The 21,067-nt window shown below is 33.5% G+C and overlaps 1 protein-coding gene across 1 annotated transcript; it reads right to left on the minus strand.

The window, feature by feature from the left end:
• Positions 1–8,350: 8,350 nt before the first annotated feature.
• On the minus strand, positions 8,351–20,110 carry LOC110371799 (uncharacterized). The gene is made up of 19 exons (XM_049840845.2): positions 19,826–20,110; positions 19,127–19,495; positions 18,692–18,933; positions 18,089–18,376; positions 17,829–17,938; positions 17,422–17,751; positions 16,935–17,127; positions 16,425–16,583; positions 15,973–16,098; positions 15,437–15,578; positions 14,736–14,960; positions 13,815–13,992; positions 13,132–13,251; positions 12,338–12,547; positions 11,799–11,916; positions 11,167–11,386; positions 10,516–10,673; positions 9,973–10,078; positions 8,351–9,710 (listed from the first exon to the last, which is right to left on the minus strand). Exons 1-19 carry the CDS (start codon positions 19,925–19,927, stop codon positions 9,567–9,569), a joined length of 3,540 nt encoding a protein of 1,179 aa, XP_049696802.2. The 5' UTR covers positions 19,928–20,110; the 3' UTR covers positions 8,351–9,566.
• Positions 20,111–21,067: the final 957 nt, after the last annotated feature.

The following is a 21,067-nucleotide window of genomic DNA, read 5'->3' on the forward strand; positions in this document are numbered from 1 at the left end:
TAAGGCAAAAGATTAATTTCATTTTAGTGTATGGTATTATAAAAAAAATACGTCATTATCAAAAGCATTCCTATAATTAGCAGAACCTCCTTAATGCAACAGTACCTAATCCATATTTTGAGATGAAAAAAGGGAACATTTCTCTTTTTACTTACTTGCATTTACGGTATTATTAAAATGAAAAGTAAGCCAACTAAAATTCAATTATCTTTCTAAGATAAAATCAATACCGAACAATAAAAATCAATTTGAATCAATACCGTATAGACAAATAGAAAATAACTCAAACATATCTGAAAGGAAACTAACTCGACAGAGTCGTTGTTCTATTCCTCTTCCTTCCTTATTATGCTGTCTACACAACCTGTTAGGTATATGAAATAAAAAACGGCCTAGTGCGATATGGACTCGCGCACGAAGGGTTCCGTTTATATAAAACGAAAAGAAAATAACGAATAAAATCATATTTGTTGTACGTGACCCCTACAAGTAATATTTATTTGCTGTATTCATTACTTTTTTGCTGTTATAGTAGAAACAATATAAAATCATAATTCAAATCATCTGCAAAAATGTCGTTCATATAGTGGTGATAGACCGACAGGTAGACAGCGAAGTCTTACTCCAGATTTCAATAATCTATCTATACACGAGCCCCATACTACTACGTCACAGACACATTATTGTATTATGTATATAGATAGGATATAGAAAATGTAAAGAAGTCCCGTTGTTTCCTTTTAGATATGGAACCCTAAAAAAACAAATGACTGCTTGAAAAAAAGCAACCGTGCAACATAACACTAGATAGCCAACGCCATCATTCCGCCTGACCGCGGGTATCAAGTGACAGGAAGCTACTTCCTACAAGGCTTCAGCCCCGGCTAATGCTGTCCTTTTGTGTTAGCGATAGAATGGTTCATTGCTTGTGGTCGTTTTTAACCCCAGAAGCATGAGGGGTGTTAAGTTTGACCGCTATGTCCATCTGTGGCATTGCAGCCACAGAGGTTTTTTTTATATTTAGTTTAAACTCTAAAATGGATGTACCGATCCAAATACGGGTTTTTTTTCTATAAAGTTACTAAAATTAATTGAGTGAGATTGTGTTGAATTTGTTTAATTTTAATGTCTCTAAAATTTTAATTAATTAACTTAAAAGTAATTTACTCACGGAATAAGCGCTGACTTTTTCCCTTGTATTAATGACCTAAATAAAAACATTTCATTTTCCTTTTTTTTAATAATAAAGTAAGATTAAAATTTACAAAATAGGAATCATGGAAATATAATAAATATAAATGAAATGTTTCATTCTTCTTAGATAACCCGGAAAAAAATGTATTGATATTGAAAGGGTCTACAATTTGATACCGTCAGCGCCACCTAGCGGTTTAAGCTAGAATTAACAGCTTAGCGCGCAAACCAAGGAAAGTAAACCACCCTTACAACATGTACGGCTTCTAAGAATCCACAATTTTAAAGTATGCAACTTTCTTCTCAACTATTTCAATAAATTAAAATGATTCTTTCGAAAGTCAAAAGCATATTAAAACGGCGAAACATTTTACATTTAAATATACCTTGCTTTTAATATTTTCACTTTTACAACAACAATAATTTACCTGATTGAATAAATTCTAAATTAACTTGCAGAGTTTCAGTATATAAAAATACAGGAATCCAATAACTTGATAGGCAATAACAATTTACACAAATACCTTTCTGTTTTTTTTTTCTGAAAAATATGGCTAATTTATTTTTATTATGTTTATAATAAGTAATTGAAAAATTAAATAGTTTGCTAATATTTGGTTGTTTCCAACCGTCTTATCAAACATAACAACCATTTTTACTCGACTGCCAAGAAAGGTTATTGCTTAAATGCGATCTTCAAAACGATTACAATAAAACGTACACTGCGAATAAAATGTTTGCTACCATTAACTTAGGAAGAATGAAACTTAAAATGTTTTCATGATCTTCTCTACAATTGTAATAATAAATGACGGAATAAAATACTAACAAGCATAGCAAGGATTCCACCTTCCCTAAAGTATTACTATTACTATAATCATCCAAGGAAGACCAAACCTTGTCCAAAATCATAAGACCTAATTAATAGAATTATTAACCACTAACCAACATAGCAACAACACTCTATCTTCCCCACAGTATAACGATATATCCATTATTTAACAAATAAAGTATCATGGTTGACTTAACAGTCTGCAATAGGCCTCCAGGTTTAAATCTTTGTGGCGGTTACTTCATAATCCTGTAATGAGGGAGGCGCCGACCTCGTTCGTAAGGCTTCCGACTAGCCTCGGACCAGCCTACCTGTCACTACTTACGAGATCATGTGAATAATGTCACATTTCTATGTATTTTTTTTTAGCTTTAGGTATTAGACTGAGGAGGATTTGTTGGAAAAACTATTCTTTCTTTACTGACAATTTTATACAGGCAAATATGTTTATGGCTTCTAACAAGTATTAAATCAAAACTATTTTATTTAACATATTTTTTTAATACAAACCCATAGAACCATAGCTAAAAACCTAACACTGGATATTCAGCAAAATAAATACCCTTTTTTTAATATTTACTACAGTATACTTTTTCTCTACAGCAATTAAAATAAAATAAGAATGGGAAGTATTCCTAAATATGCGGTGAAAAGTGCAATGTACGAACAACGCGTACGGGCTTTGTGAAGACCTTGTCTAATCTTGTGGTCCAAATTAAAAGCGCCAACGATATGCACCATATTATTTTTGACTAAACGAACTTACGCAATACATAATGAAAACCAGAAAACTGTTTAGTAATGTTTTATAATGAATCCATTTAAAAATGATAGGAAAACGACTTCGAAAACTATGGGAAAATATATTGGAAGTACTAATCTTTGAAAATGGCTTAAGTGTTAAACGAAAAGGTTAACGTACTTTTAACATTTAATTTAATTTACAAAAATAGAAAGCGTTTACAAATGCCAACACCTACCGTTGTGGACTAAAATAAGTAAACACTTCTCTAGCTTCCTCTGTTTTCTTAAATTGAAAATGCTTTTTACGTAACTATGAAATTGAAAACTAAATCGTCATGGTACATGGAAGGTTTATGACGCTATTTATGATAAAAATATTAATAATAAGTAGTCACATTTTACTCATTATAAATATCTTTATGTATTTTTTTAAGTATGTTAAAACCAATACCGAAGACGAAAGCACCAATTCAGTTTCTTGGATTTGACTTGATTAATTAATTTTAGGTCATTTAAATAGGTATCCATTTCAAAAAAAGCCTATAAGCTGTAGCTACTTGTATTTCGTGTACCATTCTAATGAAGTTTACCTAGGTCTTCCTACCTACGCATTAACTACTTACGTACAAGTGAGCGCCTTTGACATGCGCCAAGCGGCCCAGGGGTGGAGGCATCACATAATATAGGCCCGTACTCCTACTCATAAGGTAGTCTACCGTTGTGTTCATTCGCGCCCCGACCTACCCCGTCGACACATGTCTAAACAAATAGTTTGTTCCTACTTTTTTTCTTATTTTTTTAGTTTTTATTAAAATAAGTGTTAGTAATTGAAGTTACATTTTGAAAGAATTTGTGTTTCTTTTTTTTGTTGGTAAAACAAGTAAGTATTTTTGTTTGTTTTGTTTTTTTTAATTGTTTAAACATTTTTTTGTGTGTAAAATAATGTGGTAAATTCAATTGTACATTCTAATTGTAACTCACTAAAACAAAATATTTTCAATCAATTTTTTTATTTCATTTTGATTTCATTCACTATACTTTTAATATCTTTGTGACATAAAATTCACCGAGTATTACAAAACTTTTTTTTTTATGAAAATAATAAAACAAAAAATTATTAGTACTTTACTAACAGAAAGCTGAAAGCCGAATAACAATATCGCAAAACAGAAAACATTGCACTTCCTAGTAAATAATATACTTAACAAGAATTAACACAAAATTAATTTCTAAATAGACCATAAAAAAAACTTTAATCAAAACTTTTTCAAGTCATTCCCATTTTCACGTGACTGCATTTCTGCACTTCAACTTCAAAAACGGTTCGACAGGGGTTCAAAACATTTTTTCTGAATAAATTGGGATTGCCGATGTGGCCCTAGTAATATGGTATTAGTATCGAATGTTCCGATATGCGTGCATTAAGTTAAGCCGGTAGTACGGTTTCCTCGCGTGGGGCTTCGCCGGCCATCCGATACCTTAGTCACCTCAGTTTTTTGCGCTCAGCCCAACCGAACTGTCGTACAAAATCGAATTTATTTTTATGGTGGAGGAAATAGTTTTATCTTTGTATTTTTTTATTTTACTTTTATTTCTTGTTGTAACTGAACTTGTATTATTTTTTATTTATTTTATTTTAACTGACTTTAATGTTAAGTTTTCTGAACTTCATCGTGGTTCTGTCGTCGATCTTTCAAGAAATCCACAGACGAGTGGGATCGATCTTCAGTTGTTGGTAAAATGAAGCCCAAAGCAGCTGCTGGCCACTGCACAAGATTAGTTAAATCTATACTCTTGTGCGTGTGACAGCGGCTATTGCGGGCTATTCATTGTCTTCGAAGTACAAGAACACTGCATCAGGAATTATGAAGCTGATCCTCAAGGTGTAAATTAGGATATAACAGTTTTAGGAATAACAACTGTATTGCTTAGGGAAAAGAGTTTGAAATTGATTGGCTCTTCCAATCCACTCCAGTCTTTATTCGAGTATTAGAATTAAGAAAGGAAAGCGACATTTCAGTTCTGTAATTATCATTATTTAACACAGCTTAACAGTACTTGTAGAAAATATGTTAATTATGCTTTTTCCTGTCAATGACCTCAAAACAGCGTGTGAAGATGCTCTTAAGGATATTAGATTTTTTGTTATATTTTACATTTGTGTTTGGAATTTTTGATTTTGTAATTGTTTTGTGATTAAGATACTTGCATGCAACGTGTCATATTTTATTCCGAGTTAAATGAGTGAACCTCATAAAGTCAAGTGTTACGTATTTTTGAATCAGCTGTTTTGATCCTACACACATTCATGTAACTCAGAATAATGCTTTGTTCATATTTTTGTATTTTTTCAACCCTGAGTACTTTTGGAGATTATGACAAGAAATTTACTTCATCATTTTGTAGAAGCATGTTTATTTTTTAAGTTTATTTTAGTATTAGTACCTATTTGTTTGAACTGATTTGTTCGTTTTTAAACTCACCCCACATAGTTGTAACTCATTCATCGATATTAGATTAGGTTTTAGTTATTAAATTTTTGTTCACACATTTTTAACAGCCTGTAAGCCGTATCTCCTGAGCAAGTAAGTAATCGTTCTTTTTATGATTTACATATTTTATATTAACCGAAAAGATCATTTTTCCAATTATTTTACCCCTAACCAATAGAAGTCTCCTTTTGAACCTTTGGTTTTAATTTACTCACAATTTATAAGTTTTTCAAAAAATCACAACACGAAATCACGGGCTTAAAATGAACACGAAATCTGGTGAACCATAGATGTGTGTGTGTTGTGTTCCATATACAATTCAAAGGCAACAAAAGTTTTTCCGAGATATGTTTATTCATAAAACTTGTTTCTTTTAGCACTCCGCACTTCTTTTACACTACTACTCCTAAGTGCGAAACAAAAGTCGAAACAACTGAACTTATTGTCCCCGAATTGTGCAAGTAATGACTTACTTGCACTAATTGCATACCAAATGGTTGCAGAAAATGGGTGAAAAATTCTCAGGGTATAATTATGAAAGGATAGTTGATTAGAATGAGACACTCTGCGGAACCCCTTAGGACCGAATCCTAGGGCTGCAGGATCCTTCCAAAGAGCCACCGCGGCTTTTGTTGCCCTGGCCACAGAGGGCTCCAGAAAAAACAAAAATGGGTTTTGTCAATCGTAATGCTGATAATTTACCAACTCCAAAAATAAACATTTTATAAACAAAAGATAAAATATTCCATCTATGAAGCATTTACATCATACCCTACATCTATGAGAAATTAAGAACAACATGCAGTTAGTCAGTGAATCGGTCTTCAAGCAAAAGTTCTCAGTTAACGAGAATGCAGAATTTGTCTTTCTTCATGTCCTCATTTCAAGATTCCTCAGATTTCTGCCTAGAAAACATACAAACGACTTTGTAGCGAATATTAACTGCTGAATAGGTAAATAAATGACCAGCACATGAGACCACTTGACTATTTCATACCTTGTTTCGACTCAGAGGTACAAATATAGCAGTTACTTGTGATAGACTGCAGCCATTGAATAACTTTCGCCGAAAGCCGGAAAATCACCTAATTAAAGTACGTGATGTTTAAAAGACTACCAAATCGAAAAGGGGCTTTTCGATTTCGGTGGTGATGATTGAAGGCACTATTTTTATGATTCCGTATTTTAATATCTGGCCAAATAGGTTATAATTTTCTGAGGTTTCAATTAATTCACAGATTAAGTATATAATCCAACGAATCACATTCATTATTTATCCATCACTCAATGCTTTTTATGTTTTAGTGGCGATCATGTATAAATAGGTAATATTAAGGCCTAACTCGTCGTTTATTGTTAAGAAAATTTTATTAAATAATAACGTACATTCTACATATACTCGTAAATGAGTAGTTTACGAGCATCTTCACACGCGACTATTGTTATTGAAGTATTTTTTAGATGTATGGAAACACCGAAAAATTGCCATGGTAAGTAATAGCATAAGACATAATATAACTCTGTTAGTAGGTATGTTCAGAATTGAAAACATAACACAAAACTAAATCTACACCATGATGTAAATATTTTTATGTTTTGTTAATTAATCGATGTTAACTTGTGCCGGTTGATACTATTCTTGGATTGTATATTGTAGGTCCTAGATACAATTTATAACAAATTAAATAAAATTAGTTGCAAAATGTTTGCCTCAAAGAATATCGTTGATGTCTTTTAACGCTACGACGTAGTCCGTAGTGCTACGAGACTACGCCGTGTTTAAATATTTGAATGTTGGAAAGTTTAACTTTAATTAATTTTAATTCCACTTTGTAATATTGATTGTATTATTCAAAACACTAGCAAGCTCTCGTAGCCTGGAATGTTTAAGAAATTACCGTGTAAAATCCGGCTTTAAAACCCTAAATACTTATATCATATTTTTTAGATTCCAGTTTTTAGAATGTTATGATAAAATTTATAATATTTCATTCTTTTTAATGTATCATATCGTTGTTTATTTCAATAATTGTTAACTTTTAAGCTTATTTCCAGCCCAAACGACTGCTTGAAAGAAGAAAGAAAAAAGCCTGAAGCCCAAAACAACTATTGGGCACTGCACAGGACTAGTGACACGAATATACTCTTGTGCGTGTTCTAATAGTTGTTGTCGGAGCTTCACATTCTACGGTCTGCGCCTGCGACGAGGAACATTGTAGGAACATCTCAATTGTAATTATCGTGCGTCCTATGTGAGCGAAGCGACGCGAAAACAAAAAACAGTCGATTTCTTTTCAACTGGCCTACTTGACGTTGTCGCTTCAGGTCGCGTCGGCATCGCATTCGCATTAATTCGTCCACACAGGACGAACCCTTATTAAGCTGTGAACAGACTAGGCGTTCCCAATTCGTGTTCATAACGAACGATGGTTCAGTACCTGCCGCGTATAATATTTTAGCAAGCGTGCTGAATCCTGCGTCGCGGTGCATTCAAAATATGTATAAGCGTACGTAAGATCGCTCTGTCTGTTCTTAGCTTTATGTTACTGTGTGTGTCCCTTTGTATTTTTTTGTGGCTAGTCCCCAGATTGTGATAGTACCTATTTGTATTGCTCATTTGTTTTTATGCTAGTACTGTCAGTCCGGTATAACTTAGCGAGTTTGAAATAAACTGTTAACTTACCTGGAAGAACTATAAACTTAGAAACGAAATTATCTACTTTACGAATCGGTTAAATTCAGACTCGCCAAAATATTTTGGACTTGGTGTAATAAAAATGTAACCTGATTATGCGTTTGTTTATGTAATTGTGTAACCGATTTGCTTGTCCTTGTGTGGTAATCACAAATTAAGACACTTATTGTAAAATTGTAATAAATAGGTAACATTTAGTTAGAACACATGCTAATGCTAGCTCAGTATTAATTGTATAACCATGAATTATGTACTTTGCAAGTATTTTTTATAATGTTCACAGGTTTTCAAGGATACTATTTAAATAGGTACTTATTACTGTCAGACAGATTAGTCGACAGGGTTTTCGACTGGGCCTTTAATTTAGGTATCAAAAATGAAAGACAGAAATGCAATTTTAAAAAGGTTTATTGGAATTGAGAAACACGTCAGTCTTAAGAGTCTAAACAAATGTTACTGCAAAAACATTAGGAATTACCGCGGTAACAAAACTTGCTCTAACTGTACTTTTCATAGACCTCATAATTTAGGCAAGAATGTAATATTTTTAGGCAAAGAAAACTATGACTAGGTAAAAAATAGAAACCAATAATCGGTTAGTTACAAAATGAACTGAAATAAATCGTAAAACACGACAACAAAGGAATGATTCAACATTTTGTTCTTATAGGCGGAAACATACAACTTATTAGAAAAACTAAATTTGAACTTTAAAGTATGTAGGTCAGCTTACATACTACCGATGTTTCAAGCTCGATTGAATTATATGTAATTATTATTATTTGAATTCACTGATATCTTTTAAAAATGTACGAATTCTATATTTGATAGTTTAAAAATCTTCAGTATAATGATATAGTTTTAAATGCACATACAGGATGTTTTACCCGCCAAACCCCCGTTGCCTTAGCCCCAATGGCCTATGTGGACACAAACAGTGTTTGGGGTCAGTTGAATCACAGGTCAGTTGGGACATGGCAGTGGGGAGGCGGTACAACAAACGGTACAACCAGTAGAAAGACCACAACAGCTGTTTTCCTAAGAAAATCGTCCTTCGAATAAAATACAGGTGAAACCTTTTCTACTATAGATTATTAAGTTCGATTCATTTGGTTATAACTTACATCTATTGTCACAACATTATTGTTATAATTTAATTATTTATCATTGAAATGTTTGTAATAGTCATACATTTATGTAATATACTTATTTTTGTTCAGATCGGATTCCAAGCGAAATAAATACAGCCGGTATGAGTGAGTATATATTGGGGAACATCAATATGTATTACTGCTAAGAAAAAACTCGTTGTTTTGCACTACTGGATATGAATAAATTAGTTTAATATTATCTGGTGATTTTAGCCTGAGATTTCTTCAAGCTAAAATCGGTATTTTCGGTTGATCCTTTGGCAAAGCATAGTTTCTTAAACGCACCCTAATCAATATAATTGCACAAAAATATTGCGCAATAAAAATGTTGCTCATAAACATTGCGCTACATTTGTCCTACATGTCAATTAATAGATAATTTTATTGCGCAATCATATTGACCGTTTCTGGTGTGCCTTTTACAGTCGTTGGTTTACTCGGCATAATTATAATACAATTTATTTCTGTTTAGGTTTCGCCTTGGCCGCGTCTCCGAAGAGCATCAGACACATGGTGGCATGAAGACATGCCTTCGCCGGTAGGAACTTTTCATCGAAAGTGAGAGCGTAGCGATACATCCACACTGCCGGTTCGTATTCCGCCTAGAAATGATTAATTATACTGTAAGCCCACTTCTGAAAATGTTCGTTCACAATGGCTGAATATCTTTTGTTGAATACAATTAAAGGAACAATTTTTTGGAAAAATTATGTTAATATTATAAGCATCTAAATTGTGCTGAATTTTTAATCTGGCAAAGATTTAAGACATTTAAGACATTTTATAGATAATGTATAAATTGCGCAATATTGAAAGACGAGAAATATTGAGATTTTAAAACTTAATTTTTTTTTAAATACTTACTAGGTACGTGTGTGACACTCCCACTAGGAACGCATCTATTTTACTCTTTGGTTGTGTGTAGAACGAGAGGTAGGCCACTTCCTTAGCGTCTTTTATCTTTGACTGTCTGTTTAAACAGAAAACAAAGTATAAGGTCATTGACGATTTCCTCAAAAGAGAGCGGTTCATGTTAGCATTTTAAGTACTGTTTAAAGTGACCATAACATTTTTCCATTCATATAATTTACAGATTTATTTTTGAGAAATGATTAATTCACCACAACAAAAGCAACAATTGAGCCAAATGCAATAACTTGTTAACTTGTGAATTTTAAGTTAACGCCATCCTCTCACTCTATTAAGCTGGGTTTGAACCAGCACATGACGACCTATTTAATAAGTTTTGGATACAATCAGAATAGCTAATGAGCATATGTATTTTACATCTGTGAATTTCTTTGAACTGAGATTTCTCCTTTCTTGGTTTTTTAGGGTTGACACATTATTGCATAACATAGCTAACGTTTTTTCTAACAGTAAAACAAAATGTTACAGTAAACATACATGACGAGTAACGCAGTGAGTGCCCTCGCGGCTTGCTGCGCCAGCGCGGGCGGGGCTCGCGCGTGCGCGGCGGCGAGGCAGCGCGCGGCGCAGGCGCCGCGGCCGCCCGCGCCGCACCACCAGCCCGCCACCGCCGCGCCCGCCCAGCAGCTAGGGTGCTGGAAGAGGACATACAGGAGATATTACTGCACATGTAATGATAGTCTAGTAAATATATACCTAATATCTCTAATATTTCCAAAAGAAATACATAGATTCTTTGTGCGGTACAAAATTGTAATCTAGAGAATTGACTCGAATGTATCTCTTCTTTGAAAATCTGTTTACACGTCGAAACTTTGTACGGACTAAACACATCGAAAGAGAAAAAAAAACAGTTATTAAAATAGATGAGACGTAGTGATAGTGTTTGATTGGTAAATAAATTTAAAAAAAACGCATAGCAATCATAAACTTTTATGTAATCAAAAACGTTTGATATTTTTTGAAGTCCATAGCACAGTGAACATTCAAGAGACTAAGTAAATGATTTGAATCGATTGACATCAATTTAAAGCTCAAGCACAGACCTTGTTACATATGTTCTTTTATAGTTTAAATATAAAATCTACCATACCAAACCCGCATTTTTATTAAAACCCTCATACTTACAGTCTCCACATATTTAGCTATCTTCGCTCCCAGGGTCACATAATCATAGAAATTAAACATTTCTGCAAACTGATGCATTAAACTGAGCACAGGTTCCCAATTTTCTGTGTCTACCCTAATTAATCGCTCTAAGAAGAAATCTTTTGAAGGATCCACGTTTAACCGACATTCTGGTATCTTCTTGCTTGATGGTTGCAGTGCGGTTATTTCTGATGGTAACCTGAAAAATACTAGTAGGTTAGAAAGAAAATACGCTTTTGTCAAAATATATGGCGTTATTCAGATAATAATTTTATCATAGTCATATGCTCTGATAGATTTGATAAAAAAGCCATTAAAAGGCTAGACTATCGAACTGAGGTATACTTAACATTCAAGATCATAGGTTAATCAAGGCCATGCTACTAATATTATAACTGCTAAAGTTTGCATGTATGTATGTATGTATGTTACTCTGTCACGCCACGTAAAAACCACCGAATAGATCTTGACCAAACTTAGCAGTAATGCAGCTTACATATCAAAATAAAATATAAGCAATTTTTTTCTCAGAACGCGGTTGATGGCACAAGCAGTCATTAGCAGTAAAAAATAAAAATTACCGGGAATAAAAGTTTGAAAGTAAAACTTACTTGGAGTCAGATTCACTAAGCAGCTCCCTAAAACTGATAATATGCAGCCAATATCCAAGTTCTAAATGCTGGTAAGTGCAATCCTCTTCTTTCAACGCCAAATCGGCGGGTTGAATACCTTTTTGACATACAAATATGGTAAGTAATCTCTTTGGTACGGTACATATTATGTATTTATGTATTGTTTTTTTCTATGGGCCTTAGATGCCTGATACAAATGAAGAAATAAAAAATATAAATAAAATTAACTAAGATAATTTCTAAAGGAAAGGAAGGTCATAGAATGAACAAGATCGTGATTTGATAATATGTTTTAGCGTTAGTTGGACAACAATATTAGTTGTGTCAGCAACTATTCGGCTAACCAATAAAATTGATGAATAAATAAAATAAGAATTTACAATTGACATCACAAATCAGAAAAATACATAAATACCTCATTATGATGTATACTGCTTTTTTGACCGACTTTCCAAAAAGGGGGCCTCAAATAAAATATTAGTTTTTTTTAGAATAAAATCAAAATTAGAAACAATTACTTGAACATCCCCTATTCCCGCAGCCTTTCAACTCATTGCCCACAGTTTTCATCATGGCGTCAAAGTTCCTCTGATGTGCCGCCCTATCGAACCGTTCCTTCGGCATATTTTGTACGAAATGGTCAAACAGACCATCATTGAGATCGTCCACCGGCGAACCCTGGATATTATCATCTTTTAGTTCAAGCATTCTCACTAAAGTGCTGCTTTCTGCGACAATTAGATACATCTAAATTAAGTGGGGGTTAGTTGAAACACTGGTAAGATGATACAGATAAGAAAAGTGTGTTAACAATAAAGTAAGATTTATTCGATGAAAGATTGCTTGTTAATATACCAGAGTAGATCCCTTTTGAAACATAATAAAATAATAGTAGGATGAAATCTCAGATCGCCCGTTATTTATATTTCTTGTTTTTATCGTTTTCTCCTCCTTTTCCAATGAGTTTCATCCTACTATAATTTTCTTAACATTTTTAAAGGCCTAATAGTAGAGTTACATGAAGTGATAGTTAGAAGTAAATCAGTAGGTGTGATACATTTGCATGTAAATTGGGAATTATACCAAATAAATACTCCCATGGTCTGTCCAGGAGTATGAAATGTATATCGTCATAGAGGTTGTTTATACATATTTTTATTTTCGAAGAGATGCGTTGCAAGCAAAAAACGTGTTCTGCATTATCTATTTATTGTAATAAGCAGGTTATACAATATTTATTTTTTTACTACTTTTACTTTTTTTACTTTCAAAACAAGATTAGATTTAGAGAATTGTAGTTATCTATACTTACCACGATCTGAATGGGCGTTAAAACACTGTAGGTTTGTGAGATGGCAGTTTGTGCCATCTTTCTCACACACCATACTCATACCAGGTTCTACTTGTGTGCAAATATCTGCTTCACTGAATTCTGTAAACAAAATATCGTGTATTATTGTTATGATCAATAGTGGCAATAGGCCATGAAAAATTATATTGAGAGGAATGAAATTATGCACAATTAGGTCTTGTCTTTGAGAGTAAAATGACTGGTGGAGATGTCATAACGAAAAATCTCCTAAGAAAGTAGTGGTCCAAATTGCGGGTGTTCGAGAGGCGAGGAACGTTACTAGCTCTGCCCTCATAAGTCTTCTTTGGAACCTGTCCATTTTCACGACATTAAATGAATATAAAAAATACACTGTCACAGACTATACATAAAAACTATGGTAAAGGTACGCTCAGAATTTCAAAAACCCTATGATGATGATGTTTATTTTAAACAAAAATCTTTATACATTTACTTTCTGTTTTCCTGCAGTTTGAATAAAGCTTACTAATGCTTAATAATTTTACTCGGAAATAGTGTAGCTTTCCGACAATGAAAGAATCTTCAAATTGGTTCAGTACTTATGAAGCAAAGGCTCCAAAGGTTACAAACAAAGAAAAAAATGTATTTTCTTTATTATATTAGTATAGATCAAACACACATACCAAATTCCTGCAGCACGTTAACCTGCTTGAACAGACAAGCCCAGCCATATAACATATTCCTGGCTAGTCCCTTCATGAACCCTGGCTCCACTCGTATCACTTGCTTGAGGTGGAACATGTGTGTGTTTCTATGTTTCTTTATCATGTTCAGTTCGGCTAGTATGAAGTTTGTTGCTGGCTGGACAAAAAACATTTCAACTTTAGATAAGGGAGACATTCTGATTGAAATACAATTCATTAGTAGCAGTATACCATGTATTTTCCAATATACCATCCATTTGTTGATGTTGCTTTCTAGAGATAGTAATTTAACATTACTTGTACGGGCTTGTGCCCAAATTCTACCTCTAGTGGACAAATCAAAATAAAAGCAGAAATCTGGGGCCCGATTCTCCTAATATTACTTAAGCGATGTACGATTCACATTCGACTGCAATCCAATCACGACTCAATTACGATTGAAGCGTATGTGGCATTCCGCAATGTTTTCTTTGATATAAACGTTTTTATCATTTTCTGTCATTCAATAATGAATCATTTTGTCTGCAAATTATTTACCATTGCAATATGATTGTAGAGCAAACTACCGTATAGACCAAAATCACTAAAATAGGAGACAAATCGCAAACGAATCGAATGTCTTACATTAGTAGCAGAATGCCCGATATGGTTAAAACTGCTATTGCGATCATATTGCGATTCGATTTCTATTCAATTTTCACATTATTAACTTAGGAGAATCGGGCTCCTGGACAGTTGTCAGAAAAGCTTACAATTTTAGATGACGTCATAACTTTTCGAGATAAATTACGATTGCATAAAAAGGATGTAAAATGTTCTCCTCAAAAATGAAAAAAAGCGTGATTACATTTTTATTCATCAAACTCACGATTAAATTAAACCAGAGAGTAGCATACAAACCTCATATAAACTCATTTTGAAAGCCTCTTCGGCAGCCGCTAGCGATTCATCAAAGTAGCCCATTTCCAAATAAATAGAGGCCAAAGATATCAACACTATATCTTTGAACCTCGCCTCGACGGTTCTACTGGCCGTCATTATACAATGTAAGGCGTTCACGTTGTTGCCTCGAACTCGCCAGTAGAGTGAGGAAAGGGTGTATAGAACCCATTTTGGAGCTAATTTCTGGAAAGAATAAAATAAAAATTATAATACATATATGACTATTATTCTGGCTGTCATTATACAATGCAATTTTGGAGCTAGTTTCTGGAAGGAATAGAATTAAAATTATTAATGCGTGGCAAAACAGAGTTGACGACAATTAAGTGCAATTTTGTTTAAATATGGGCCTCATGTAAGACCGACCTACAATTACTTACAGTAAGCACAAATGAACATGGAGTCAAAGACAAAATAATGAACAAAGTTTTTTGTGTATATTTTAAAACAAACGTAGAAGTGTTTTTTTTTTTTGTAAGGAACAATCAGACATTTTTGCTATATGCATTTTTTATACGTTTTATATTAGGAAATCATCTCTCTGAAAGTTCAAAGGGGGGGATATTATCCAAAAATAGCTATGTATTTAGCACATTAATAAAGTAGAAATACAATTTCGAAATAAAGGTTATTTCGAAATATTCTGATAATGATCTTACCATCTGCATAGCAGCGTATATGCGCTGTCCTATTTCAGCATCTTGCATGTTACGCACCGCCTCGATGTCACCGTTCCCTACGTATTCTAATAGTTTCTCACGTAAGTGCTCCGTTACTATGACGTCACTCACTATTTGTGGCCTGGAAATAAAATGTCAGTCATTTATTGTTTGTAAAACATAAGCACAAAAATGTAGATCTCATAAATAAGTACAGTGCGCTATGTGAAATAGTTATACTTTTTATATTGGCCCAAACATACGGCATAAATAAAAAATAAAAACATATGATAATAAATAGAACATATGATATAGGATTTAAAATTATCCTGACCAGGATGTCACACAACAATTCTAAAATGACCATACTTTGAGATTCTAAAAAGATAGGTACCATCAAATGGTATCTTTGCATGTTTGGGACATTGGCTTTATGCAATTTTGATTATTATTCTAAAAACGGTTACTACTGGTTATACCATGGCTAAACCTCTTTATTTCAACGTAAGATATTTTAACATTACATAATAACTTACTTCTGCGCTTTCTTCTGCGTGAAGGTAGCGGCTTCCTTGTCATTGGGACAGTTGGGCGGATGCCACGGTAACTCGTGTTCCACAGTCGCTGGCACACCGATCCTGTCTGACAGCAGTGTTCTTAATCTGGAAATTATAATAGTTTAGTTTTTAGAACAAAACTCCAAGTTCACCGACAAAGTAAACGTTAATTTTCAAAAACTATAAATGACTTTGAAACTTCAATGTGAAAATTCATATTAAAAGTTGTTTTAGAAAACGGATGTTTCTGTTATCGGTGAACTTTGGCCTAAAGCTTCTAAATATATTTAAGAATATATGATAAAACTTAAAAGTGAAGATGTTTATTTAAGAAACGAAGGGAAAAGGGTATTTCCTCCTTGTATCCTCATTAGGTTAACATAGAAGTACTGATAAAAAAACTAAAACAGTTTAATTAATTAAATATTCACCTCAGTCCTTTATTCTCAAATGGTAAAAATATTTGGTACACAGCTTCTAAATTATCTGGAAATGACTGTGCATTGTCTTTGCAATTCTTATTTGTCGGCCATTCAGGTTCCTTATCGAATTCTTCTGTATTTCGACTCACTTTTAATGTTGTTGGATATCTAGAATTGAAACACACATCATAAAAATATAAAAGAATAGTTGGCATCCTTCATAAACAAAATATACAATCAAGTTTCCTCTTACAGTTATCTTTAACCAAAATGATTCAAATGGGCATTGTCAGTTAAAAAAATAATAGTAAAAAGAAATTTCAGATCAGGTACTATAAAGTTAAAAATAATAATGATTATAATATAGATAATTATTGTATTTTACTTATTAATTGTATGTAAGAAGACAAAAAACTGCTACAATTTTGTGCTGCACTTGCTTGAGTTGAATTCATCATTATATATTTCACAGTCCAAGTTAAAGTAAAATTTCTAAAATCTGTGCCTGAATACACTTACAGTACTATTCCAGTGTCATATTCTAGAATATTTTCCTCAGTTTCATACGCTGGTTTCTTTTCGGGGGTTATTGGAGGCTCAGCCTTCTTTTGTTTAACTACAGGTTTTGGAGTCTTGATTTGCTTCTGTTTCTCTCTATCAGCTTTCTCTAAATCTTGAATGTCTTTGATTTCTTTGATGATTATTGAGAAATCTGTGCATGAAAACCGTCATTATTGTCGTTGCATAAATAACAGTGGCAAACTTGGTATTGCTTGGTATTGCATTGGTACCTGCCTGACCTGGGATCGAACCCACGCCCTCATGCTTGAGAGGTTGGTCCTTTTCCCACTAGGACACCACGACTTTTTTTTCACACAAAAAAAAAAAAGCAACACTTTTATAGAATAAAATTTAATTATGTAGAAGAAATAAAAAGTGAAATCAGACGAAAGGTGACTAGAGTATAAAATAATATTATATCAAAATCAGTATATCTGAAACTTACCATTAACAGAATCTGGAAACAAATCAGGCAAAGATGGTATTGGTCCAATTTCTTTTAATATTTTACCATCAGTCTCTTTGTAATTATCATATAGTGGTTCAACCTCTTCCATGGTGACGTGTCGACCTATTTGTTGCAACAGTTTTCGTAGACTGTATGCGTACTCTATCGCAAGAACTCCTTTCTCTTTCAACCAGTTATCATTGTATGTAGGTCCGTCCAAAAAGTATTGTATCAGCGAGTATTTGTCCCCTTCTTTTTTTAATTCTCTCATATTTAAACCTGTTAGTTCTGACATCTTGTCAAAGCTTTTTCCTACATCCATGAAATCTATAAGAAAAATTGTAGGTATTTTTGGTCTACATTGGCAAAAGAGAAATCACAATTAATTTATTTCCATTTCTTACCAAACTCTTCTGTTAGTTCCATGGTCCTGATAAGTGCAGCTTGGGATTTTAGCCAATGAGCTTCTCGTTCAATGTATTGCGACAATTCCTCGCGCAGTCTACTTAAAGTACTGTAAAGTTAAAAATTCTATATTTAGAAGAAGGTAATAATGGCATGTTGAACATAAAACCGTAGTGATGACAATAGAATACCACAGTAAAGAATTATCCTTAAAAGGACTTGAGGATAAATCAACACCAATTAACACATTTATACTCACTCTTGAACAACTTCCAATCTTTTTAACACAAAACTATGACACAACAATCCATTTCTATGTCTTTCTGCCAAATCAAATGATGGATTCAACTGTAGGCATGTGTCAAAATGTTTTAAAGAGCTGTTAAAGTCTCCCATGACTGCAAAAGCGTTGCCTAGGATAAAATGATTGATTGGGCAATGCTCATCATGGTCTACGGCTGCCCCGAGTACAATAACAGCATCATCTGCCACTTTACTGCGATGGAGTATTAATCCCATGCTTAAAAGAGCTATGTCTTTGTATTCTCTGCAATTATAATTGTGTACATGTTAGATTATTTACGTTAGAGTTATGAGGAAAATATGATATTTTCATTACAAGGATATTTAGATCATATTGTCTGTTATTGAATAGCTGTACAAGAATTAATCATACTGAAACAGTGGCCACATATCCAAACCACAATGGTCCATTATTAAGTACATATTATCAAAATTGAAGGAGCACAGCACTGTTATTAACATATATCCCACTCTTTAGAAAACAATAAAAAAACTATTTTGTTTTGCATAGATCCATGCACATAATGGTTAAATAATTTAAAAATATAATTGTTCCTACCTAGGTGCATAATGCACAGCCCTTCGGCTACACTCCATAGCTTTAGGAGCGTTACCTCTAACCCTCCAATAAAGAGAAGCCATATTATAATGCAGCCAAGAAGAACTATTCTTCTTAAGAACTCCAGCCAACCAGTGACCGAACTGATCCACACTCATTTCCGTAATCTCTGTGTTGGATGACATATGTTCAGGTAAAGATGTTTCAGGACTCGCACTAAGATTCTCTCTCTGTTGCATACTCTGAAAAATTATAATAACAAAGTTACAATATTTGCATCTGAGATAACTGATTTATCATTGTATCTGCCAATTGTCGGACACTGCTAAAACACAAGCTTCTATTAACGAAGGCCAAATGACTGCTTGCTTTCCGATAAATACATTAAAAATTAGACAGATTGATAAATATCTATTGTTTATATCTTGAACATACCTCCAAATGCTCAAAAGCACACATACTGAAAGTCAATGAAGAAATCTTCTTACAATCCGGAACATCAGCGTCTCCATAATTCAAATTATGAAGAGTAAACTCTTCTGTGCCAATCTTTGTTTTAGCTTCTTCTAAAGAGGATGTATACCAGTCTATCAGGTTTAATTGACCTACTTTGACACAGAACTCATCTTCAATCAGTAATGAGTTTATATCTGTATCACGCTCAAGGTCGGCCCACAATCCTCTTATTATCTGTTGCCTTTTGGCCAAGTAATGATGTAAGTTTATTATATTATCCCAGCGCGTGTCTTGGTTTAGGAACGCCAGTAAGTCATATGGCTGTACCAAATTGAATGGAGAATCCAGCTGAAATTTTTATATTATGATTCATCCATTCATAATTAATTTGATAAAAATAAATTATTTTGTAATGTGAAGACGGTGTGACATATTTTAGAGTTAACTAAGTTTCATCTCCAGATCTCTTTAGAGGTTGAGATAATAATTGAAATGACAACAATAATATAGTAACTGATTTCTGTCCAAGGCTAAGATTAATTAGCAATACGATTTCTTCAAAATAACATACTAATTTAAAAAACTGACTATATAGTATTTGAATATGTAGCTTATCACTTATAATTGGGTTTTTTTTAACGGTAAAGTATTAAACATTACAGGAAATTGTTATCATACCCGCGGCTGAATAAGGCCACCTTCTGTGACCATCCAATGCGTCGATCCTTGTACCTGAACAGTACAGAAACTGAACAACCACCAAAGTTTCAAAAACTCCATGTTTGTCCTTCTCGTAACACAAGAGATACTAACAAAACATATTATTGTTAAATAAAAACTAATGTCTCACAGACGAAAACGAGTAAAGTCGTTTAGATACAATATTATCATAGTAAAACAACAAACGATTTATTTTCTCAATCGGCGAGAAATACTGATCATGAGAGAAATGTCATTGAGAATGACACCTTGACATTTGACATTAAATAAGTGTTGTTCGTACATGAAATATAGTAAATAAAATCTATAATCGACTAATGGCTTTATGCTGACAAGCAGTGTTGTACATTCTTACATCTACATTAGGAACTCTGCAATCCAAAAACAGACAGTTTGATATCATATTTACTCAAACTAGTTTTGTTGAAGCATGTTAAGTTTAATAAAAGTTTTTTTTGAAGCAATCGGAAGATTTCGGGCAAGGGCATTATTTCTTGATCTTTATGTAGGCGTAAAATAATCTTAGAAAACGCAAAGGGAATAACGAACGTATCATCTGTATCTGTTTAAATACAATTAACATGTTGGGTCGTACATATTATTAGAATGACTACCAATTTGCTTGTATACTCTAAAGCTTTAACATAGCTTCCCCAAAATCAGTAAGCCAGCTTAATGTTTAAAACGTAACAGACATAGTTTATGTATCAAAGTATCGAATCTGAAAATTTGGTACTAATAACTATTACTCTTTGAAACAAAACAACTTATCTATGTTATTCTTTTGTCTTCTTGTTATTGCCTAATAGCCATTGCATCAAAACAGTAAGTTTACAACTTACCATTGGCTCTCGGATTCCGGATAACAAATATTTGGGAGTTATCCGAGACTCGGATAGCTCCCAAATATTTGTTAGCCAGAAAATTAAATGTACTCACGTTACTACGGTAAGACTACGCAGTCGCTACGAAGTGACTACGCAGCCTCTATGCGGTGCCGTAGCCTCTACGCGGTGCCTACGCAGCCTCTACGGGCTATCTGCGCAGCTCCTACGCTACGCCAACTCTGCCAGCTACGCGAAGGATACACAGACTACGCGCAAAGTAGACCTGTCGCATCTGCATTAATTTGCTTACTTCTCGATACTTTCTTCATGGCAGTTTAATTTCATCCATTATGTATGACTCAACACGAAGTAT

This window comes from Helicoverpa armigera, chromosome 10, assembly GCF_030705265.1.
Source record: "Helicoverpa armigera isolate CAAS_96S chromosome 10, ASM3070526v1, whole genome shotgun sequence".
In the NCBI taxonomy this organism is placed as follows: Eukaryota; Metazoa; Arthropoda; class Insecta; order Lepidoptera; family Noctuidae; genus Helicoverpa; species Helicoverpa armigera.

What these genes read in the sequence shown, in the direction of transcription:
- LOC110371799 (XM_049840845.2), bottom strand. Translation starts at nt 19,927, where the DNA reads ATGGAGTTTTTGAAACTTTGGTGGTTGTTCAGTTTCTGTACTGTTCAG. An exon ending in CGGGAATAGGGGATGTTCAA is followed by an intron (nt 11,917 to 12,337) that starts GTAATTGTTTCT and finishes TATGTCAAAAAG; the next exon opens with GTATTCAACCCGCCGATTTG. An exon ending in CTTAGTGAATCTGACTCCAA is followed by an intron (nt 11,387 to 11,798) that starts GTAAGTTTTACT and finishes AGTATTTTTCAG; the next exon opens with GTTACCATCAGAAATAACCG.